The sequence below is a fragment of the Typha latifolia genome, chromosome 15 (genome assembly GCF_019914945.1).
Source record: "Typha latifolia isolate L0001 chromosome 15, TyphaL0001v2, whole genome shotgun sequence".
NCBI lineage: Eukaryota > Viridiplantae > Streptophyta > Magnoliopsida > Poales > Typhaceae > Typha > Typha latifolia.
Window position 1 is genome coordinate 7,002,659 of NC_133100.1, and position 18,140 is coordinate 7,020,798.

Sequence of the window (18,140 nt, forward strand, 5' to 3'; positions counted from 1 at the left end):
TATGTTGGTGGGGTTTGGCGCAAACTGTTAATTAACGGACACTGTGGACCGGCGACCGCAGGATTATTCTTCCCTAATTAAAATATGGAAAACTTACATTTTATACCCTATATTTAAAGAATTTATAGCGTATAGTTCGAATCTCTTGTTTGGACCTCTTACGAAAAACACCCAAATAAATTCTTCTGTTAGCCTGCGGCATTTTTTTTATAATGTAGGGTGTGAAATGTAATTTTCTCTAAATTTTATTCGTTAAGGGTCGAGAAGACTTCTCTCTCCCTCTCTCTCGCACGATCCTTTGGAATCGCAACCCTTCTTTCCGTTTGCGCTACTCGATTCGCTCCTTCGAAGTAAAATTCCCCAATCTGCATCTCCAACTTCTCGATTACGGCAACTCGTCTAGATTGAGGGATTGGTTTCGCTCCTCCATCCAAGAAGTTCTTGATCCAAGAGAGGTGATCTCCAAGAAGGTACTATTGTGTTGGATTATTCCTTTGCCGAGGGTTATTCCCTTTCCTGTGAATCTTGAAAATATTTCATATTGATTACGTGATCGAGACATTACGACTATGTCAGGATCACAATATAAATTTTTAGTTGACATTACCTAGAGAGAGCACAAATAAAAGAACTCCGTAGTCGAGGAATTCAAATGTTTATAGTTGTTTATTATAGGAAAGATGCAAGATTTGATGGCTGCGGTGAATTAAAGAGACCATTAATTGCCAATCAGGAATTCCGGAGTCCATTTGGATTTTGTAGTACGAATCTTTTGGTAATCAATTTCCAAAGAATGCTTCAAGAAATTGACATCGAGTTAATAACTTATTGAACGTTTTGATGCATATACAAGTGGTATAGGGGTTAGCGGAAATTTACTGTAAATTGTAGAGATAACAAAAATAATTGCTAAGTTTTTTTGTCTTACAATGGTTGGATCATCATACAGAAAATAATGTTTAAGAATTTCATTGACCGGTAACATAATAGCAGTTCAAGCTACCACATCTTCGTGCATTCATTTGTGGAGCTATTTTTGTTGTAGGCATTCATTAGAAGGTGAAATGGATATCCCAGTTTCAGATCCAGGACCTGTAAAGGAAAGCGGTTCATCATTTCGTTGCAACTACTGTGATACAGATTTAGTGCATAAAATAGCACAACTCTTTCTTCCTGGATTGGCCACAGCTTGCATGGATAACACCACGGGCGATCTTTTCAGGAGTCCATCTTCTGTAGCCGTTGCAATGAGGAAGGAAATGATTGATTATCTAACCCACAGAAGCGAAACATTTGTTGCGGAATCGGTGGTTGGAGGAGATGGACTTCCAGATGAAGTAAAAGCAGATTCTGATGATCTCGGTGAAATTATATCAGTATTTATTGATGATTTTACAAGTTCTAAGAGAAACTTATTTAGCCGTGTTTCTGGCTGGGTATTGAGTGAAAGTCGTGAGGACAAAATTGATGACTTCATGCAAGAAATGGAGATGAATAACTTTTGGTCACTAGACAGGAGGGAAGCAATAGCAGAGGTTCTGCTTAAGAATATAGACATCAAAGGCACATATCACTGTACTGTTAAATTTGACACTGAACAACAGCTTGAAGAGCATAGAGGTAATTGTAGTTTCAGGCCTGTGTATTGCACAAATGAGGGATGCAACGCTAGATTCTCTGCTGTTCATATGGTTAATCATGACTTAATATGCTCTTTCAAGGTCCTTCCATGTGAGCAAGGCTGCTCACAGAACCTTATGAGGCGTGAAATGGATAGACATTGTATAACTGTGTGCCCTATGAAGCTTGTCAATTGCCCTTTCTACCAAGTTGGCTGTGAATCCGCTTTCCCTCAGTGTACTCTTGAGAAGCACTGTTCAGAGTTTTTGCAGTCACACCTACTTTATGTTCTCCAAGTAATTTACAAACACCAGGCTTCGGTGGAAGATGTACAACAGCGTGTACAACTGTTGGAAAAGGTTAGTCTCTTCTTGCTTGGCCTGTTTGCTGTCATATTTTACAACTGTAACCAATAAATGAAAAATATGATGCTGGATTCTTCCTACTACATAAATTGTTATATATTATGCAAAAGTCACTAAATTGTAGTGCTGACAGATTCAGTCCTGTTCTTTGCCCTAAGTGAGTGAGTGTTCAGTTTCTTAGCCCATTGTCTTAGTTAATGTATGACCTGATGACATACTACGTATCATACACTAAAAAATTTCCCACTTAATTTTCTACTTTGTAGCAGACATTTATTGGTTATCTGAAATTTTTAATAACTTATACCAGATTTTTAGGGCATAATAGCTGATAAATATTCAAATATTGAATCTACTCGATCTAGTTTTGAGGTTTGAACCAGGCATATTAGATGTACAGCATCAGCAATTCAGTAGGAAACTACACAAAATGTGTTTATACATACGACTAAATGTGATAGTCATCATATCTTTAGTCAAAATCATAGCCCGACTTGATCTGATTACCTTTGGTTTTTTTTTTATGTGCATAAATTTTATCAGGATACTATTGTCCATATGTCATAACATCTTTATCAAGGTAATATGACCTGAGTTAATGTGGAATTTTGTTTTTCTCCATTCTCCAGTAGATTTAGCCAGCAACTAAGGTTATTGCTCTGTAATATCTTCACTCTAGTTGCTATTTGCTACCATGATCAGCAGCACTGGATCCTTTTGGCTTGCAATAGATATTATTTTCCATATTCAGATAATCAGATGGATAGTACTAAAAAAAAATCCAATTCTTAATTTCTTTTGGCTCTACTTTTTGGCAGTCCCAGTCTCTAAGTGAGCTCTCTGAAGCTTTGGATGTAAGATCTCTAGCTCTAGCAATAAAGGAGCAAGAAGCAAGGACAAAAAAGCTTGAACGTGATTTTAGTAAAGTTGGGTAGACTACCAAACTCAGCGTTTGACAGTGAAGACATTGCACTTGACATATTGGAGTTCAGAGAGCACTATTATTTTCTTCATCAGGAAGTGCCTCATGATCATGATAAAAACAATTATAGTCCTTTACCTTTCTGTGAATTATGTTTTTGATGATATTAAGAATTAAATGGAGGTTCTCAGAATTGGGTGTTTGTGAGCAGGATCTTGATGTTTTGCTTGCTACATCAAGTGTTACTTGCGTGTATTTTCACTCTGCTGATGATTCAAAAGTTTGATAGAGAAAATTATAGTCCTTTACAATTCTGTGAATTAGGTTTGATAGAGAATTCTGTGATGATTCAAAAGTTTGATAGAGAAAATTATAGTCCTTTACAATTCTGTGAATTAGGTTTTTGATGATATTAAGAATTAACGGGAGGTACTTAGAATTGGGTGTTTGTGAGCAGGATCTTGATGTTTTGCTTGCTACTTCAAGTGTTACTTGCATTTCACTCTGGTTATGATTCAAAAGTTTGCCATATTTTCTTCTCTGAAGGCCGCAAACATGTGACAGTTTTGTTTGCTCATATATGCAGTGCAGACATTCATTAGGTCAAATTAGAGAGATCACAAATGAGACCTTTGAACAATGATTGGTTTGTATTAAGTTGGAGATTGGCAGTATACAATTAGTGGTTCATAGGAGAAAAAGCAATCACAAAACAAAACAAGCAACAAGAATTTATGATTTGAAACTTGATAGTTTAATTGGTTTTTATGATGATACTAATTTTCCTAGCAACCTCGTTAGTTTATGGAATTGAAAAGCTGTCCAATCTTTATAGAAAAGTACAGTTATCCTATCAGCCAGAAGTTAAACTCAAACTTCGGGTGGTTTAACTTCTCATTGATCGATGGAGGTATATAGAAGACATAATTTTTTAAATTTGCCAAATTGGTGGACACCCAAAACTGAATTTCTGATGGAAAATGGGTGATATCTTTTGCAACCAAAAGGATATATGGGTCAAACCAGGGGAACAAAATATGATGTTCACTTCCATAAACAACAGATGCAATTATGTATCTCAACTCAAAAAAGTAATATTTGGGAGCCATTTCTGAAGGTATTATATATCCTCAACAGGCTAGATATTTGTCCTCAAGAACAGTTGCTAATTTCCATACTTACACAAAAAATCCAGTTTACAAACTACAGTATACAACACCTCTAATGTTTCCATCCCTTTGAAAAGCCTTCTTTTGAGTATGGCTCCAAAAACCCAATGAACTGCACAAAAAAGATGACACACAAAAGATGACAAGAATTAATGCAAAAAAGAATAGCAGTTATTGTGGATTCACAAGGAGGATTCTGGGTATTTGATGAGAAATTAAACAGATTTTATAGTTAAAATTGATGTGACCCTTCTATGACATAGAAAGAGGGAAGCACAAAGTGTTTTTCTTTTGTTTTCTATAATTTTCTTTTCTCAACAGTTTAAACTGACCTTGACCATCGAAATCTGCATGTCTAAATAAGAGATACAAGTTTCCTACCATTGAACTACCAATATGAGATAGGAATGCAGGGTTTATGCCTGATCAAAATAGGAAATTGAGAGCTCAATCTAAGTGGTGTAGTATTTGAAAATAGTAATACAATGTCAGCCATTGTTCGAGAGATTGGCCAGAGGAAGGGCAGAGAGATCTTAAGTCTCACTTCTGGTTCATCAAGTTCTCAAGGTCATCATGTCCTTTGAGGAAAGATTTTTCCGGGTTCTAACTCCGGACAAACACATTTCTGCTATATATGATCTAAATACTCACATTACTTCCAGATTACAACATTTACATGGTGAAAGAGTACTCTTATGTGTCAACCTCTTTTGGGTAAACAAGGGGGCGAAGAGTGGTTCTTTTAGATCTCACATAATAAAGAAGCACGGGTATAAAGTAGAAACAAACAACAAATGGCATGCAAATCAGGACTTCGTAATAAAGCATATAAGGCTTTTTAAGATGACAATTTCCTTGTTAATCAGTAAAATAATCAACTGGTGCAGCTCAGGAATAGACCAACTCTAGTATAAAACTCTAGTACAATACATGCTAACTAATATACCTTGAAACCATCTTTAGACCATCGTGCACCATACCCTTCATGGACTCGGATCTCAAAGACACACTCATAAGGCTGAATCAAATGAACATTCATCCAGCAGCAATCAGCTAACAGATGATTGATAACATCCAAAGCAAGTTGGTTCTTGTTTGAATCTGAAAAACAAACAGTCCAATAATGAACAAATGCTAAGATTTAATGGACAAAATGGGCAAAGTTATCACAGTAGAAAGATTGTTCAATGGGGAAGTGAAGTGGGAGCCTAAAGATATCTGTAGTTCTGTACCACTTCCACGGAAGTCACCCCACCACCCATGGCTACTCCTGTTAACATGTTTTGCCAATGCCCTCGCAGCATCAGTCAGGGAACAACCTTTGACCTCCAGTGAAATAAAACATCAGGACAATTTAACAAGTATGCTTCTACATACTAATAAGAACATTGGAGCTATCATTCATATAGCTATGGAGGACCAGTGCTCCAATGCATCATAAGATCTTGCCGTGGTGTCAAAAAACCCCACAGAAAAATAGGCTAAAATGCTTGTCTAGTTAAGCAGTCATAGATGATTCCTTATGTAGTCAACAGTGTACTTAATTATCATTAATTGCCACCTGTATTATTTTTTATTTCTTTGCAACATGGTCTTCCAGTATGATCATACATAAGCACAATTGGTCCAAAAATGATGCATAAGAAGTGATGCAACCGATACTATTCAAAGTCAGATTTCTCAATTGGTCATGTGTTCAGAAAAAGCCACATTTGGGAAAAGTTCTATTTCTGTAATCTGATAAGCACCCATATCTAGTGGGCTCTACAATGAATTAAATCAATTATCATCCATATCTTGGAAATTAAAACTAACATTTGACCGATGAGGCTTCACAGATGATGATAACAGTATCGATCTTGGAGGAGGAAGTCCATCTGGAACTGTTCCACCAGTTTGACTCATACCAAGCAGACTGCTCGTGCCATCATAACTCAGTCCCTGGAAAAGTGTTACAGCAGCAAAACATGAGATCCCACCTTGGGAGGAGACATGATATAACAAGTTTCATGATAAAATTATTCATTGGAAAATCGTCCGAATTAGAGAAAATTAAGGCAAGATTTTAGTCTTAAAGGAGGAAAGAAAAAATATACTGATTATATGAACCATTCAGAGTTTGATAAAAAATCTTGCTAAAAATTTCTGCCAGAGTTAGTCTAACTAAGAAGTAAGATACTTCACTGGTACCACTCTTACTGCAGATATTTAATTTGTAAAGTTGTAGTCACAATTCACAAAGTCATGAACCATCAATCCTAGCAGCAAGAATCCAGTTTCCTTGTCAACCAGATTTTCTGTTGGCTTATGAGATTTTCACATCTAGCGTAATGGGATCATAAAGTTCAGTGAACCCATTAGCTGTGAGGATAGAAATCAAATTCCTTAGATCGTCCAAGAAAAAGGGAATGAATTTCTAAAAAATTCTCTACCGACTCCTACCAAGCCTTCTAAAAAATGGAGTGTGAAAAGTTGGCATGGTAGTAGCATAGATGTATTTACTGTCCACACATAAACAAGAATACTTGTGCATATAGACATACAGAGATCCATCTTTTGGGCTATAATTTAGTAGGATTGTGACCTTGAAATATGGTATTGACATGGGTTCAGCCCAATGAATCCTACATGTGTTATTGAAAAATTAAACAAAGTTCTGCATGCGAGATTCCCGCATCACTATGCAGAAAGTTTGTTTCTCAGTATGACACCAACCTAGCTACAATAACCATAAAACAGCATAGGACACTAGATCAAGCTAGCATAAAGATTGAGTTGGAAAAAAAAACACTCACAGCTAGTAATTCTTTCATACAAATATATGGCTGAGAAGCTGGCCTTGATACGGAAATTGCTAGGATACCATTAGACCTTTCCTTCTCTTCTGCGTAGAAGTTCCTGTAAATTTGCACACCTGTAAATGTTGAATCTCTTTTGTTACTAAACATTCTCGTTTGCAAATCCAAGTAGAAAATTCCCAGTTTCCAGAAAATATATATAGTATAAATGACCATTTTTACCATCTAATAATTCCATTCTCATGATTCATGAGCTCAACAATGCAGAAAAATAAAAAATAACTATAATGGTAAGAAACGGAGAACTGTAGCATCTATGAACCTCTACAATGAATATTAGAGGAAGCAGCACCACACAAGATTATTCATGTACTTTCTCTAATGTGAAAAAGATCCTCCATGGCGTAGGTGAATTTAGATGTGAATTACAAATAATATCAGTTCCAATAAAAAGCAAATTAACCAGTGTAGTAGAAGAGTTCATAAGCACTGAGAATGCACATTTGGTTCCTTAGATAGTAGACTAGATTGCATAAACTAGATTGAGACAGGAAGTAAGAACCACCTAGATCTCAAAAGAACTAAAAATATGATATCTGTAATTTCAGACAAAACAAGAATTGGAGCTCACAAGATACAAGAAACTGACCTTCTTCAATTGTTACAACTCCAGGGAGCACCTTTGTAAGATTCTCTGCTTGCAGCATCTGAGAGAATGAAGTATACCGTGTAACTTGCTGCAGAGCACAACTAGAGGATATCAGTCATTTTATACAAGAAATTAGGAGAAACAGTTAAATTTTGCATACTTCATCCACTTAATCAGGAATTAACTTCAAAGTACGAGCTAACTTAAACTGGAGCAGACATGTTGAGATGATTTTGACAATGTTCTTAATTCTGGTATTATTAGTTTGCTACATGTCAATGATAATTAGAACTTATTGAGGAGGATGCAGCAGTTTTACTCATCAAAAAGGAAGAATGAGGGGAAGAGAACACTCCGTTTTCATTATCAAGGATAGGTTTCAGACTGATGCTTACAGTTATTCTTCTCTTATGAAACTAGGAAAAAACATAGACTTGTAAGATAAACAACGGATTTACAGCCACAACATCATTTATACTGCCTGAAATAGAATGACTACCTCAACTTTAAGCAAGAGGCATTTGTTGAAGAGAAGGAAAGACCCGGGAACAATTCTGGCAACAACAAATTAAAAACAAGGGCAACTTCAGATATACTAACAGCAGATAGCTGTTTACTGATAAAAAAGCATTATGATTAAGCTTAGCACAAGAAACAGAATCCCATACTTGAAGTAACTTGGAAGCATGAAATGAGCTATTTTGCTCTATGGACTTAAGTCCCTAATTATAAGTAAAGTTCTTCGGAGACGTCTGAATTAGGCGGAAGTTCTTCCAAGTTATCAGCACCAAAATTTTATTCAGCTATAGAATTATATTACTTGGTGGAGATTAAACCACTTTGGTCATCCTCTACAATTTCCTCTTCTAAAAAAATCACCTAAAGGGAGCCAGCCAATCCCATCAAATTTGGCCTACGATTGACATTGAAGGTGTTTAATAGTGCCAAATCCTCTATTTCAGGGACAAGCTTGCTTAAAACTTTAAACAAGCAGCCAAGTGAATCAGATATGAGAAAAAACAGTACATGTATAATATTTGTATATGCAACCATATAAATATATGTTACAGAAAACACACACACATAAACACAAAGCATAACTCAATCTTATATACTTACTGGTTATAGTTACCAACTGCACACCTCCCTTCAACTTTCTTGAGACCAGCTACAAGCAAGCACATTCTAGTTATTTTATAGGACAAATTCATTACATACAAAACAAATATAAAGTATTAAAGCATTAAGCATAGTGCATCTCCAGCATAAAATAAAACTCTGTGCTGCATACTAGTCCAAAATTCTAAATGAGCAGTTAGGATCATTGAGATATGCTACCTATGGAAAAGCAAGAATGCGAAGTATCTGTAAATATACTCAGAACAATTTCATATTAGTACTTTCAATTATTTTGCAGTTGGCTAAGACTCAAGATGCTAACTCTATTTGACGTAAAACAATCTCCAAAGAGTCATAATGATTAGCTTGAATGGCCAAATAAATATGAGTTAAAACAAATGATGATGATGGAGAAGAGAAAAGTCACTAGATCCATCTATCTGATGATTATTGGGATAATAGAAGAAAATTTCTTTTTAGATGCATTATGTCATTCCTTGATAGTTTGGACTGACTAGTACTTTTGTTTTCTCAATTCCTCCTCCATTATGCAGTAATGATAAGCCAAACAACAGACAACAGATATTTAATTAATTGCATGATTGAGCATCAAAATAGGCCCTCAGCAATTTTAATAACCAATTAATTTTATATATGGCAAGAAATTAACCAGGTTCAGAAATTTCTTCTGACAAATCATCTACTATATTGTTCTCCTGCAGTAACATGAAATCAATGAATAAAAATGTCAGAAGCATACTGATGCACAAAGGCATGACAAATGGCTCATGGGTTTAGGACAACTCATCAAGCATAAATAATGAATCACTGAGAAATACCATCTCTTTATTGCCATTAAGGACAGAATAAATAGACATAGAACCAAAATAGTACCTCTAAGCTGTGAGAAGAATGGTTCCTGAACATGGAGTTCAAAATCAACAGTATTATACATCTGAAAGAGAAAAGTCATGAAATAAGCAAAACATATAGGAGAAATAGAGAAGACCTTTACTAACATAACTTACATTATGCAATTCTAATCCCTTATCCAAGATAACTTTAGTCCACTCATCCTCTTTCATCTTAATCGACTCCTCTACTGGAATGTCCCCACCGATATCTGCTGACTGGGATAAGAACCCCTTTGAATCTATGCATCGTTGTATCACTCTCGCCAAATGCTTGTATAGAGGATACATTGGAACTCCTCTATTACCACTTCCAACATCTTAAAACATTTGAACAAAGACATCATTACAAAGATTAAAAAGATAACCAAAAAGACAAATCATATAATTTCAAGAGGAACGATTAGAAGAAAGAAAGTGCGTTTTGCATGCATACCCATTTAAAAACCTCAAAATTTAGTATCTGTGTGTATTTGTACAACTGGTATACCTCTGTCAATCTACAGATTGCGGGATATACATGTAAATAAGAGAGAATGGAGTTTGATTATTGGTTATATGCAATATGATATTCCCTAAACGCATCAAAAAGAAAGAAAAGAAAGGATTTTTAAGGGACATGCATGCAAATATCAAATATGAAAGAGCTCGACTTACGCACACAAAAAAGAAATAGATTGCATATGATTTCTCGGAAATTGCGCGACTCCGAAGATTATCTAATCGGATTTCAATCATAGCAAGATCTAGAAATCAAGTATATACCGTTGAGATGGGGATAGACCATGACGGGATCGTCTTGGAGGAGGCGGGAGCAGTAGTCTCTGGAAAACCCCAGGTCGGAGAAGTCCTCGTCGCCGGCGACGGAGGAGGAGAGGGTGAAGCGGACAAGCTCTTCCATGGCGTCGGAGAGGTGAACGGGCGAGATCCCCGGAGACAGGGGTGGCGAATGGATCCCAGCCGTCGGATCGTCCATTGGAGAAGCCTAATGATCCTAGTGAAAGAGATGGATAACTCGCGACTAATGAAGGCGCTTTATCCTACCTTTATCCTGATAAGGAATAGAGGAGTCGGATAAAAACTCTAGTTAAAAGGGATAATGTTGTGGATTTAGCTCTTTATGCATAGGTATTTGTTTCTTTTTCTTCTTTTCTTCCTTTTAGATTTACTATCTAAAGTGATAAATTTTTTTGAGGGAATATCTATCTGAGCAATAATTCCATACTAACGAATTAGTTATTAAAAATAATTTTTATCTGTTGATAAATTAAAGGGTATATAAAATATTTTATATATGTGAATAGATTAATTAATAAATAAACTAGAATTTAAGTATTTTTTATTTCTTATCTTTATAACAGTTTTCTTATTAATAGGAGTGCCAATTTCTACTAATTTTTATTATTTTTATTTGTTATAAATAAATGGATAGTTAAGATAGAGAAATAAAATATGACTAATTTATCAGAAAAGTGACCGGTACTTCTACTAATTTATTATTATTTTTATTTTTTATAAATAAATGGATAGTTAAGATAGAGAAATAAAATATAACTAATTTATCCATATCGGTTTATATGACGTGTGCTTTTGGTTAATTTTATTTAGTATTATTTAATCTCAACCGCTGGATTATGAGAGAAAAATTAATAGTTCTTATTAAATTATTTGTCTATAATTTTTTATTGCAGATCTCAGCATCACTTATATACTCTTATTAGGAATTAATTTAGGTAAACATTTAAGAAGATTTCTTGTGGAAAATGGAAGAATAGCAGCAATTATCTATAATTCAGAAGAGAGAGAGAGAAAAGAACAATATGAATGTTAGATTATTAGTTGATCTAAAAGATATGTTATTAGGTAATGGATCGACAGAGTCATTATATTTTTAACACACTCCTCTGTACACTGCATGTGTATAAATGAACATAAATGAGATCTAAACACCTAATGAAGAATGACAACTGAAGCAAGAATAATACCAATATATTTCATTACTTTGAAATTTTGACTCATATTGTTAGGAAAATTGCTCATGGATGGTTATGTGAGGAGTTACTGTTTCTTTGAAGAAAAAAGAGAGAGAAGTTATGGAAAGAGATGAATTGTAGTTATTTATTCTTTGTCTCAATAACTTTTCCATTGTTTAGTATAAAAAAGAAAAAGTTGCATGGTATGCGATTACATGCATTGTGGACTCTTTGATCCATTGCAAAAGAAGATAAAAGAATGCTAAGGGTGGACGATCTCTTTTGGATCCCAGTCTCATCCCATAGCTGCCAAATATATTTCTATGCCACAAGAAAAATAAGGAAAAAAAGAAGTTAAACTCTTATCGTTTCCCATTTCTGGTTGTATTCTCCTGTTGCTCATTTTTGTCTCTGTTCTTCTAAACAATCACCATCTTAAATTCATTTATGCGGAAACTATTTCAGCTGTGTGAACTCCTGATGCATCTGATGATGAAGGATGAGGCTTTACAGAGCCATCATTGGCATGATATCTATCATCATGAATGGCTCCTACCATTGAGATTAGTATAATTACCATCATTATTGTTGATAAAACTGCCAGTGCAGCCCAAATTATGTGCACATACTTCTTTAATGGTTTGCACTGATTCAGAAGGATATCGGAGAATGCATCCTCCACCAAATGGCAACCCACCAATCTCTCCATTCCTGGGAAAACATCGAGTATATTCTGAATTGAGCTTGTATAGATTAGAACCTTATTGTAGTCATCAGCTGATATGAACTCTCCTTGTGTACAGTTTTCGCCACCTGAGCAGGTGTACTTCTTCAAAATCTTCAGAAAATTATTATCGTATTAGGCATCAATACTAACATCCAATGATGATATAGATTAATCTGTTATTACCTGTGGAATATCACCTATCGTCATTGTGTTGGAAGAACAATTGTCTGGTTGGTAAAGGTAATCAGGTGGTCCAGAAAAAGGATTGCAGACACATTCCAGTTCTGAAATATAGGAGGATTTTACTGTCGATATGTTTGCATTCACCTGTATAGGGCAAAATATAAATGCTTTGAATTACTGGATTCCCGGTCATAAGAAATCCTACTTATGACAGATACGTAAATATATGTATGTTAGTATTGAAATGATCATATACATGCAGAAATGTGCTTTTGTGCATGAAAGCTATTTATTTCATCCAATGCTAATACTGACAGAGCTTGTCTTTTAAGGGATTTTACATATTTAATGGTTTTCTTTCCTGGATCATCCAACTATAGGTCCAAAAAGAGTCCAAATTATTGGATAAATCTGTGGTCACACTGCGGCGGGAAAGCACTTGTGAGCATTATACACGAAAGAAAATGTGGATATAATGCTTAAATATTTCTCACTAACCTACTACATTGTATCTGATTTATTTGTCTTACCTTTTTTTCAAGACATATCAGCAGCTTTTAGCGTTTAAAATATAATAGATTCAGCACAGACAAAAGGGAAAACTAAGCCTCCTCAATCCTGGGTTTATCAAATTGAAAAGAATCATTTGGGTAGATATGCCTTCTACTAGTAAGTTCTCTAATGTTCTTTCATACCTGGTCAATGACATAATGGATCCCTGCTCCAACATCACTCAGAACCATATTATCTGAAAGCTTTTCACTACATGGGAGAATTGAGCTTAAGGTGCTGTTATGTGGATTTAGCTGGTATTCGTTAAGAGCTGCACAGGTATCGCTGGCAAACCTGGTAAGTAGCACAGATTTATCTTAGTAAATTTATACTGCATCACACAATCTCTTGGATCAAGGATCATTACTTACTTATCAAGGAAGAAGTACAACCCAAAGTATATCCAGAAGAGGAATGTCAGTAGCCAGCAAAGAACTATTAACCTGTTAAAGATAGATGCTCATTAGATTCTAATCGATATTTAAAAGCCACTTAGTTTCAATGCATAGCCTGGAAACTGGGAGTAGTTTTCAGTAGAACAATCCGTGACAAAATTACTCATCTTATTCAGTGACTCATGAAATCTAATTTAATCACTCTTTTAGAGCATCTGTTTTGATTTGATCAAATGGAGATGAATTTCAGCTAATGAGGAGAAAGATTCCAAATCCTACTTACAAGAGAAACATCCCGTGTAGCCTTAGAGACCTTGCCGCTGCAATTGCAAGTAAGAAGTCAATAGCAAGAAGTAAAAATTTCTTTGAATAATGTGAAAATAAAAATATGATAAAAATCCACTCACGCAGCAAAGCAAGGACAGCGAACAGGTTTAGTCCAATGGCTACAATCGTCACTACCTCCCTGCAGTAAAACTTCTCTGTAAGTCATGATTTGAAAATGGCTATTAGATATAGTTAATAAAAGAACAATTCAGATGTAATGATTTTCTTACAATATTTTTATTCCATTATTAACCAGATGCATATTCTTTTCAGCCTTTCTCTGTATGTTAGCAGCTTCTTCGCTAAGCCTTTGCACTGTGGAATTGAAACGGTTGGCTCCATCAAGACCACCATAAAGCTCTGTTATGTTTTGCATGGCTGTTACAGCTTCCGTTACATTGTACATTATCCATGATGCCTCTTCTGCAGTTTCTACGATGATCCTTTTAATCGATTCAGCCCTCGAATAAAATCTTGAACTACTGCCAAGTATAATTGCAGATGTGACTCTACAGTGTAAAGAAAGTTGCTAGTCATTAGATCATGGAGTGATTATTTAGTGCCTTTCTCTTTGATTCCTATTAAAGTATCAAGAAGCTAGACTCAGAAGAAGAAGAAGAAGAAGAAGAGTTACATGGCTAAGAATGTGAAGAAAACTCCCAAGATAATAGGCCAAAAGTCATATCTCCCTGTGCAGGAGATTCTCTTGTTCTCTCTTCTTTCTTTGTTGGTGAAGCAAATGTTTGTAATAATTAAAATTCCAGCAGAAACAATACCTCCTAGAAGCCATAGTGCTGCAATTATATATCCATATCTGCCTGTAAATATTGTAGACTGAAAAAATTGAAATGATCAAAGAATCAGTTTTCTTTTTCTTCCATATTAAGTATTTGCTTTTGTGGTATTCTTTTTTCTCAGTATTGCAACTTTGGTTTTTAACTTCTGAAATTTGCATGATAGAAAGCAAATTCGAAAAGGTAGACAAATAAAGCAATTTTTTGGAGGGGGGGGGGGGGATGATGAGAATGGAAGCTAGTTTCTGAAGGATGAGGAATATACTATTTTTCTAATATTCAGATTGAGAGAAGTGCTGTAAGTTGTCTTTAAATTTTTTTAGCAGTCTGGTCTCACAATCATATAATTGTGTTACTATCTGAATTAGACTTCACAAAAAGAATTTGTATGAGCTTGTTGTAGGAGATAGTAGGTCGTCAAATAAATATCAGATGCAGAGGAATGAAGGCCAGGAGAGAAAATGTATCTATATTTATTCTATTATGAGTGAAGAGTGACATGTATATATGGTGATCGATCAGGAGTTCTCTTTCTAAAGGGAGGAGCTCTTATGCATATAATGTGTAGAGATGAATATACCTTATTCCTCAACATTTTAAGTATAAATATTGCTTTTTTACAACAACAAAAAAAAGGAAAAAGAATGCTTCTATTTGTCCCTATGAGAGAGAGAGAGAGAGAGAGAGAGAGAGACTTACACTCCAGTAATGCTTGTTTGTAATGTTATATCCTCCTCTATATTTATTGAAGTGATCCAAAGGATCAAGTCTTTGTGCTCCAGCAGACAAATTACTTCCTGAGTCCATATTATTTTCCACTTTCAACAAAACCCTGTCTATAGTATACACAGAAAAAAAAAAACAACAAAAAGGAATAAGAGCTACTTGTAAATGCTTCAGTTCATTGTATAAATGTTGCTTGAAATCCTTATTCAGTATTGCCTTTCTGAACTACAGTCAAGCTTTGAATCGGAGAGACTGTGTATGCTGATTGTCAAAAGAGCATGCTACACAGGAGCAGTTCATGTTTGATTATTTTGGGACAACATAAAGCTAGATGTTGGTTGCCAAAATGTGCAGTGTTTGGATTTTCTTATTGATTTAAATTAGATAAATTAATCTCATAGAACACTTAGTTTCGCATTGTGTATTCTACTCTTGTATAGCTTCTAAATAAAATTCTTCAAACTAGACTACATGTGAAAAGTGTAGTTCATCTCTATGATTGTAATTTTACAATTGAATCTAGCCCATAGTATACATAAATTTGAAGGGGAAAGAACCTTGGAGACGATAAAGAGGAATGATGTCAAGTTCTCCATTTGGACTCAGACTGGCCTAAGTAATTTAATATACAAAATGTAAAATTATTGGAAATTGTAACCTTAAGAATGAATTTAAAATAAAATTATAAAATTTGATTACAGTTCATAACCAACAAAGCAGCATTTAAATATCAGAGAAGAACTCTCACCTCCTCTGACATGAGAAAATGCCATAATGTCCAACGTGGTATGAGCAAAGACTTCTCCATGAAGACATCCAAAGATTGCTAGAAAGCAACAGAGAAGCACTACTAATTGATTCAGATTTCTTGGTCCCATCTCAACAACCTGTTCACAAAAATAAACTCTTCAATTGCAATAGAGAGAGAGAGAGAGAGAGTATTAACAACCATTTGGTTCTTCTCTTCATTTTTGCTTCATTTATGAAACCATCACCAAACTGGTATTCTCTAGATTCTATCACATTAAATGACTTAGTAATCTCAGAAGTTCTTGGAAGTATTTATTAGCCCAACAAGATTTATATGACCCACCTAAATTGCAAACATGGGATGTTTATAATTTACTAACTCTGAATCACAAACTTGCTAGTCTAGAATTACAATAGACTAGTTCCCTTGGAATCCACCACCCAATGCTTCGGGGAAGAAGATGCTGCACGAAGACTTTTTCATCATCTTATTTGATAGAAAACATGTGCTTATAAACCCTAGCCTCCAAATCTCATATAAGAAAATAAAACAATGCTAGTTTAACTTGGAATCCTAAAGAAATACAACTAAGGAAATAAAGGTCTAGAATTTGGAAACCACAATCAATCTAATGATTCTAATCTATGGAGACTGTCACAATCAATCAACTAACTTTCTTCAAATTTTGAAAAGGAAAAAAAAGGAAAGGAACACTAAAAACAAAAGGAAAAAAAAATTAAAGAATTGAAAGCTCTCTTACCACTAAGGCTTAAAACTAACAAGATCCTCTCCCTTTGCTCTTCCTCTTTAAAACTTGCACTCAATTGGACGCCATCTCCTCCCAACAAGCAAGACCCATGTCCTAGAATTCCACTTTGATCAAATTAAAACCTCTCTAGAAGCCAGAAATTCTTCAAGAAGCAAGCTCTCTCTTGATACATTTATTATATATAGTTGGACTTATATATATAATACAACCAATGTATACTTACCTTGTGGAGTGGGGAAATGCATCTTTTCCATGCCACAAAACCCCCTGAGCTAAGAAACAACTTTAGGGGGAAAAAAAATTAAAGAATAAAAAGTGGATCAAAGAAAGGAAATAATTGGAGTTCGTGTAACAACTCTTTTTCCAGTCTTCCTAACGTGTGAAACCTTGCAACTAAATATAAAGGGAGGAGGAAAAGCTCAACTACTCTTCTTTGCTTTCGGCTTATAAACTTTTATCTTGTTATTAATTTCTCAAAAAGAAAAGAAAAGAAAAGAAAAGAAACAAACTTTATCTTAGTTGTTGAATATTTTTATTTTAGTCCAAAGGAAAAGAGACGGCTCCAAAATGCGGCAATGCGGCGGTCCATTGCATGCAAGAATGATATTTTAAACAACTTGGTCACCAAAGTATCCTTTCTCGTTGGGGAGAAGTAGATCTTCTGCAGCTGAGGTTGCAAGAATTTACTACACTTAGGTGTTTAACGATTTATTTTGCGACTTTTTAGGATAATTTTGCTAACTTTGCAGAAAAGGATATATGGTGTGACCATAAATTCACGGGGTGCAGGAAATTTGTGCACTCTTGGTTGCAGAGAATCCTGGGAAAGTTACTGGACAAACAACAAAAAGGAGGGATCTCGGGCTCCACCGGAAAATGGGACAACAAAATTTGACCACGCTTTGATGTGTGACCAAGACCAAAGAGTCAAAGACCAAGGAAGGTGGTCGTATATATATATATATATATATATATATATATATATATAATTCTTCCTAAAAGAGACTTAGGATTAGATTTTTTTTTTTTAGCTAATGTAAAGACCACGGCCAGTTCGCTTGGAATAAGATGAATTTTAAGTTAATATAAGTATAAATTAATATATTATTTAGTTGACTAATATAAAAAAAATAATTATATTTGATATGATATAAAATTAACACAGAATTGGTGATAATTTAATGAATTTGATGTTAAAGCTAGTATTAAAGTGAATTTGTATTGAGAATCGGTAATATAATATTTTAAACCTAATAACAAAAATACTCTTGATTTGATGTCACTTAGTAATTAGGTGTTATCTAATCTATAAACAAAATAGTAGTCTTAGAAAATTACTACATTGATTTTTAAAAATTATATAGATAAGAAAAGAGAAAATGATGAATTA

At 34.7% G+C, this 18,140-nt stretch overlaps 3 protein-coding genes across 5 annotated transcripts; 1 reads left to right on the forward strand and 2 right to left on the reverse strand.

Annotated features, from left to right (window-relative positions):
- Positions 1–240: 240 nt before the first annotated feature.
- Positions 241–3,218, forward strand: LOC140801601 (uncharacterized). The gene is made up of 3 exons (XM_073156780.1): positions 241–470; positions 1,046–1,979; positions 2,804–3,218. Exons 2-3 carry the CDS (start codon positions 1,065–1,067, stop codon positions 2,918–2,920), a joined length of 1,032 nt encoding a protein of 343 aa, XP_073012881.1. The 5' UTR covers positions 241–470; positions 1,046–1,064; the 3' UTR covers positions 2,921–3,218.
- A 727-nt stretch (positions 3,219–3,945) lies between these two features.
- LOC140802435 (uncharacterized) lies at positions 3,946–10,642 on the reverse strand. The gene is made up of 11 exons (XM_073157966.1): positions 10,319–10,642; positions 9,671–9,873; positions 9,537–9,597; positions 8,643–8,691; positions 8,023–8,077; positions 7,524–7,611; positions 6,872–6,990; positions 5,892–6,017; positions 5,309–5,402; positions 5,023–5,177; positions 3,946–4,188 (listed from the first exon to the last, which is right to left on the reverse strand). The coding sequence occupies exons 1-11, from the start codon at positions 10,527–10,529 to the stop codon at positions 4,129–4,131; spliced, it is 1,221 nt and encodes a 406-aa protein (XP_073014067.1). The 5' UTR covers positions 10,530–10,642; the 3' UTR covers positions 3,946–4,128.
- A 1,011-nt stretch (positions 10,643–11,653) lies between these two features.
- LOC140801650 (uncharacterized) lies at positions 11,654–17,115 on the reverse strand. 3 transcript variants are annotated; one of them, XM_073156868.1, is made up of 12 exons: positions 16,974–17,115; positions 16,742–16,843; positions 15,979–16,117; positions 15,204–15,336; positions 14,345–14,544; positions 13,941–14,219; positions 13,791–13,849; positions 13,667–13,703; positions 13,360–13,431; positions 13,132–13,282; positions 12,437–12,580; positions 11,654–12,364 (listed from the first exon to the last, which is right to left on the reverse strand). In XM_073156868.1, exons 3-12 carry the CDS (start codon positions 16,044–16,046, stop codon positions 11,972–11,974), a joined length of 1,536 nt encoding a protein of 511 aa, XP_073012969.1. In that variant the 5' UTR covers positions 16,047–16,117; positions 16,742–16,843; positions 16,974–17,115; the 3' UTR covers positions 11,654–11,971. The 3 variants fall into 3 exon arrangements, with proteins under 3 accessions (XP_073012969.1, XP_073012968.1, XP_073012967.1); XM_073156867.1 differs by having other exon boundaries at positions 13,941–14,192; positions 15,204–15,340; XM_073156866.1 differs by having other exon boundaries at positions 15,204–15,340.
- Between the last annotated feature and the right edge of the window lie 1,025 nt (positions 17,116–18,140).

Bases quoted from the DNA above. Each gene is read 5' to 3' on its own strand.
- LOC140802435 (XM_073157966.1), bottom strand. From the start codon at position 10,529: ATGGACGATCCGACGGCTGGGATCCATTCGCCACCCCTGTCTCCGGGG. The intron at 7,612-8,022 runs GTAGTCATTCTA...TGTGCTCTGCAG, and splicing joins GCCTCTTGCTTAAAGTTGAG to CAAGTTACACGGTATACTTC. The intron at 4,189-5,022 runs GTATATTAGTTA...TTTTTTGTGCAG, and splicing joins GGTCTAAAGATGGTTTCAAG to TTCATTGGGTTTTTGGAGCC.
- LOC140801650 (XM_073156866.1), bottom strand. From the start codon at position 16,108: ATGGGACCAAGAAATCTGAATCAATTAGTAGTGCTTCTCTGTTGCTTT. The intron at 14,545-15,203 runs GTAAGTCTCTCT...CAATTTTTTCAG, and splicing joins CAAACAAGCATTACTGGAGT to TCTACAATATTTACAGGCAG. The intron at 12,365-12,436 runs GTAATAACAGAT...AATTTTCTGAAG, and splicing joins CGATAGGTGATATTCCACAG to ATTTTGAAGAAGTACACCTG.
- LOC140801601 (XM_073156780.1), top strand. From the start codon at position 1,065: ATGGATATCCCAGTTTCAGATCCAGGACCTGTAAAGGAAAGCGGTTCA. The intron at 1,980-2,803 runs GTTAGTCTCTTC...ACTTTTTGGCAG, and splicing joins GTGTACAACTGTTGGAAAAG to TCCCAGTCTCTAAGTGAGCT.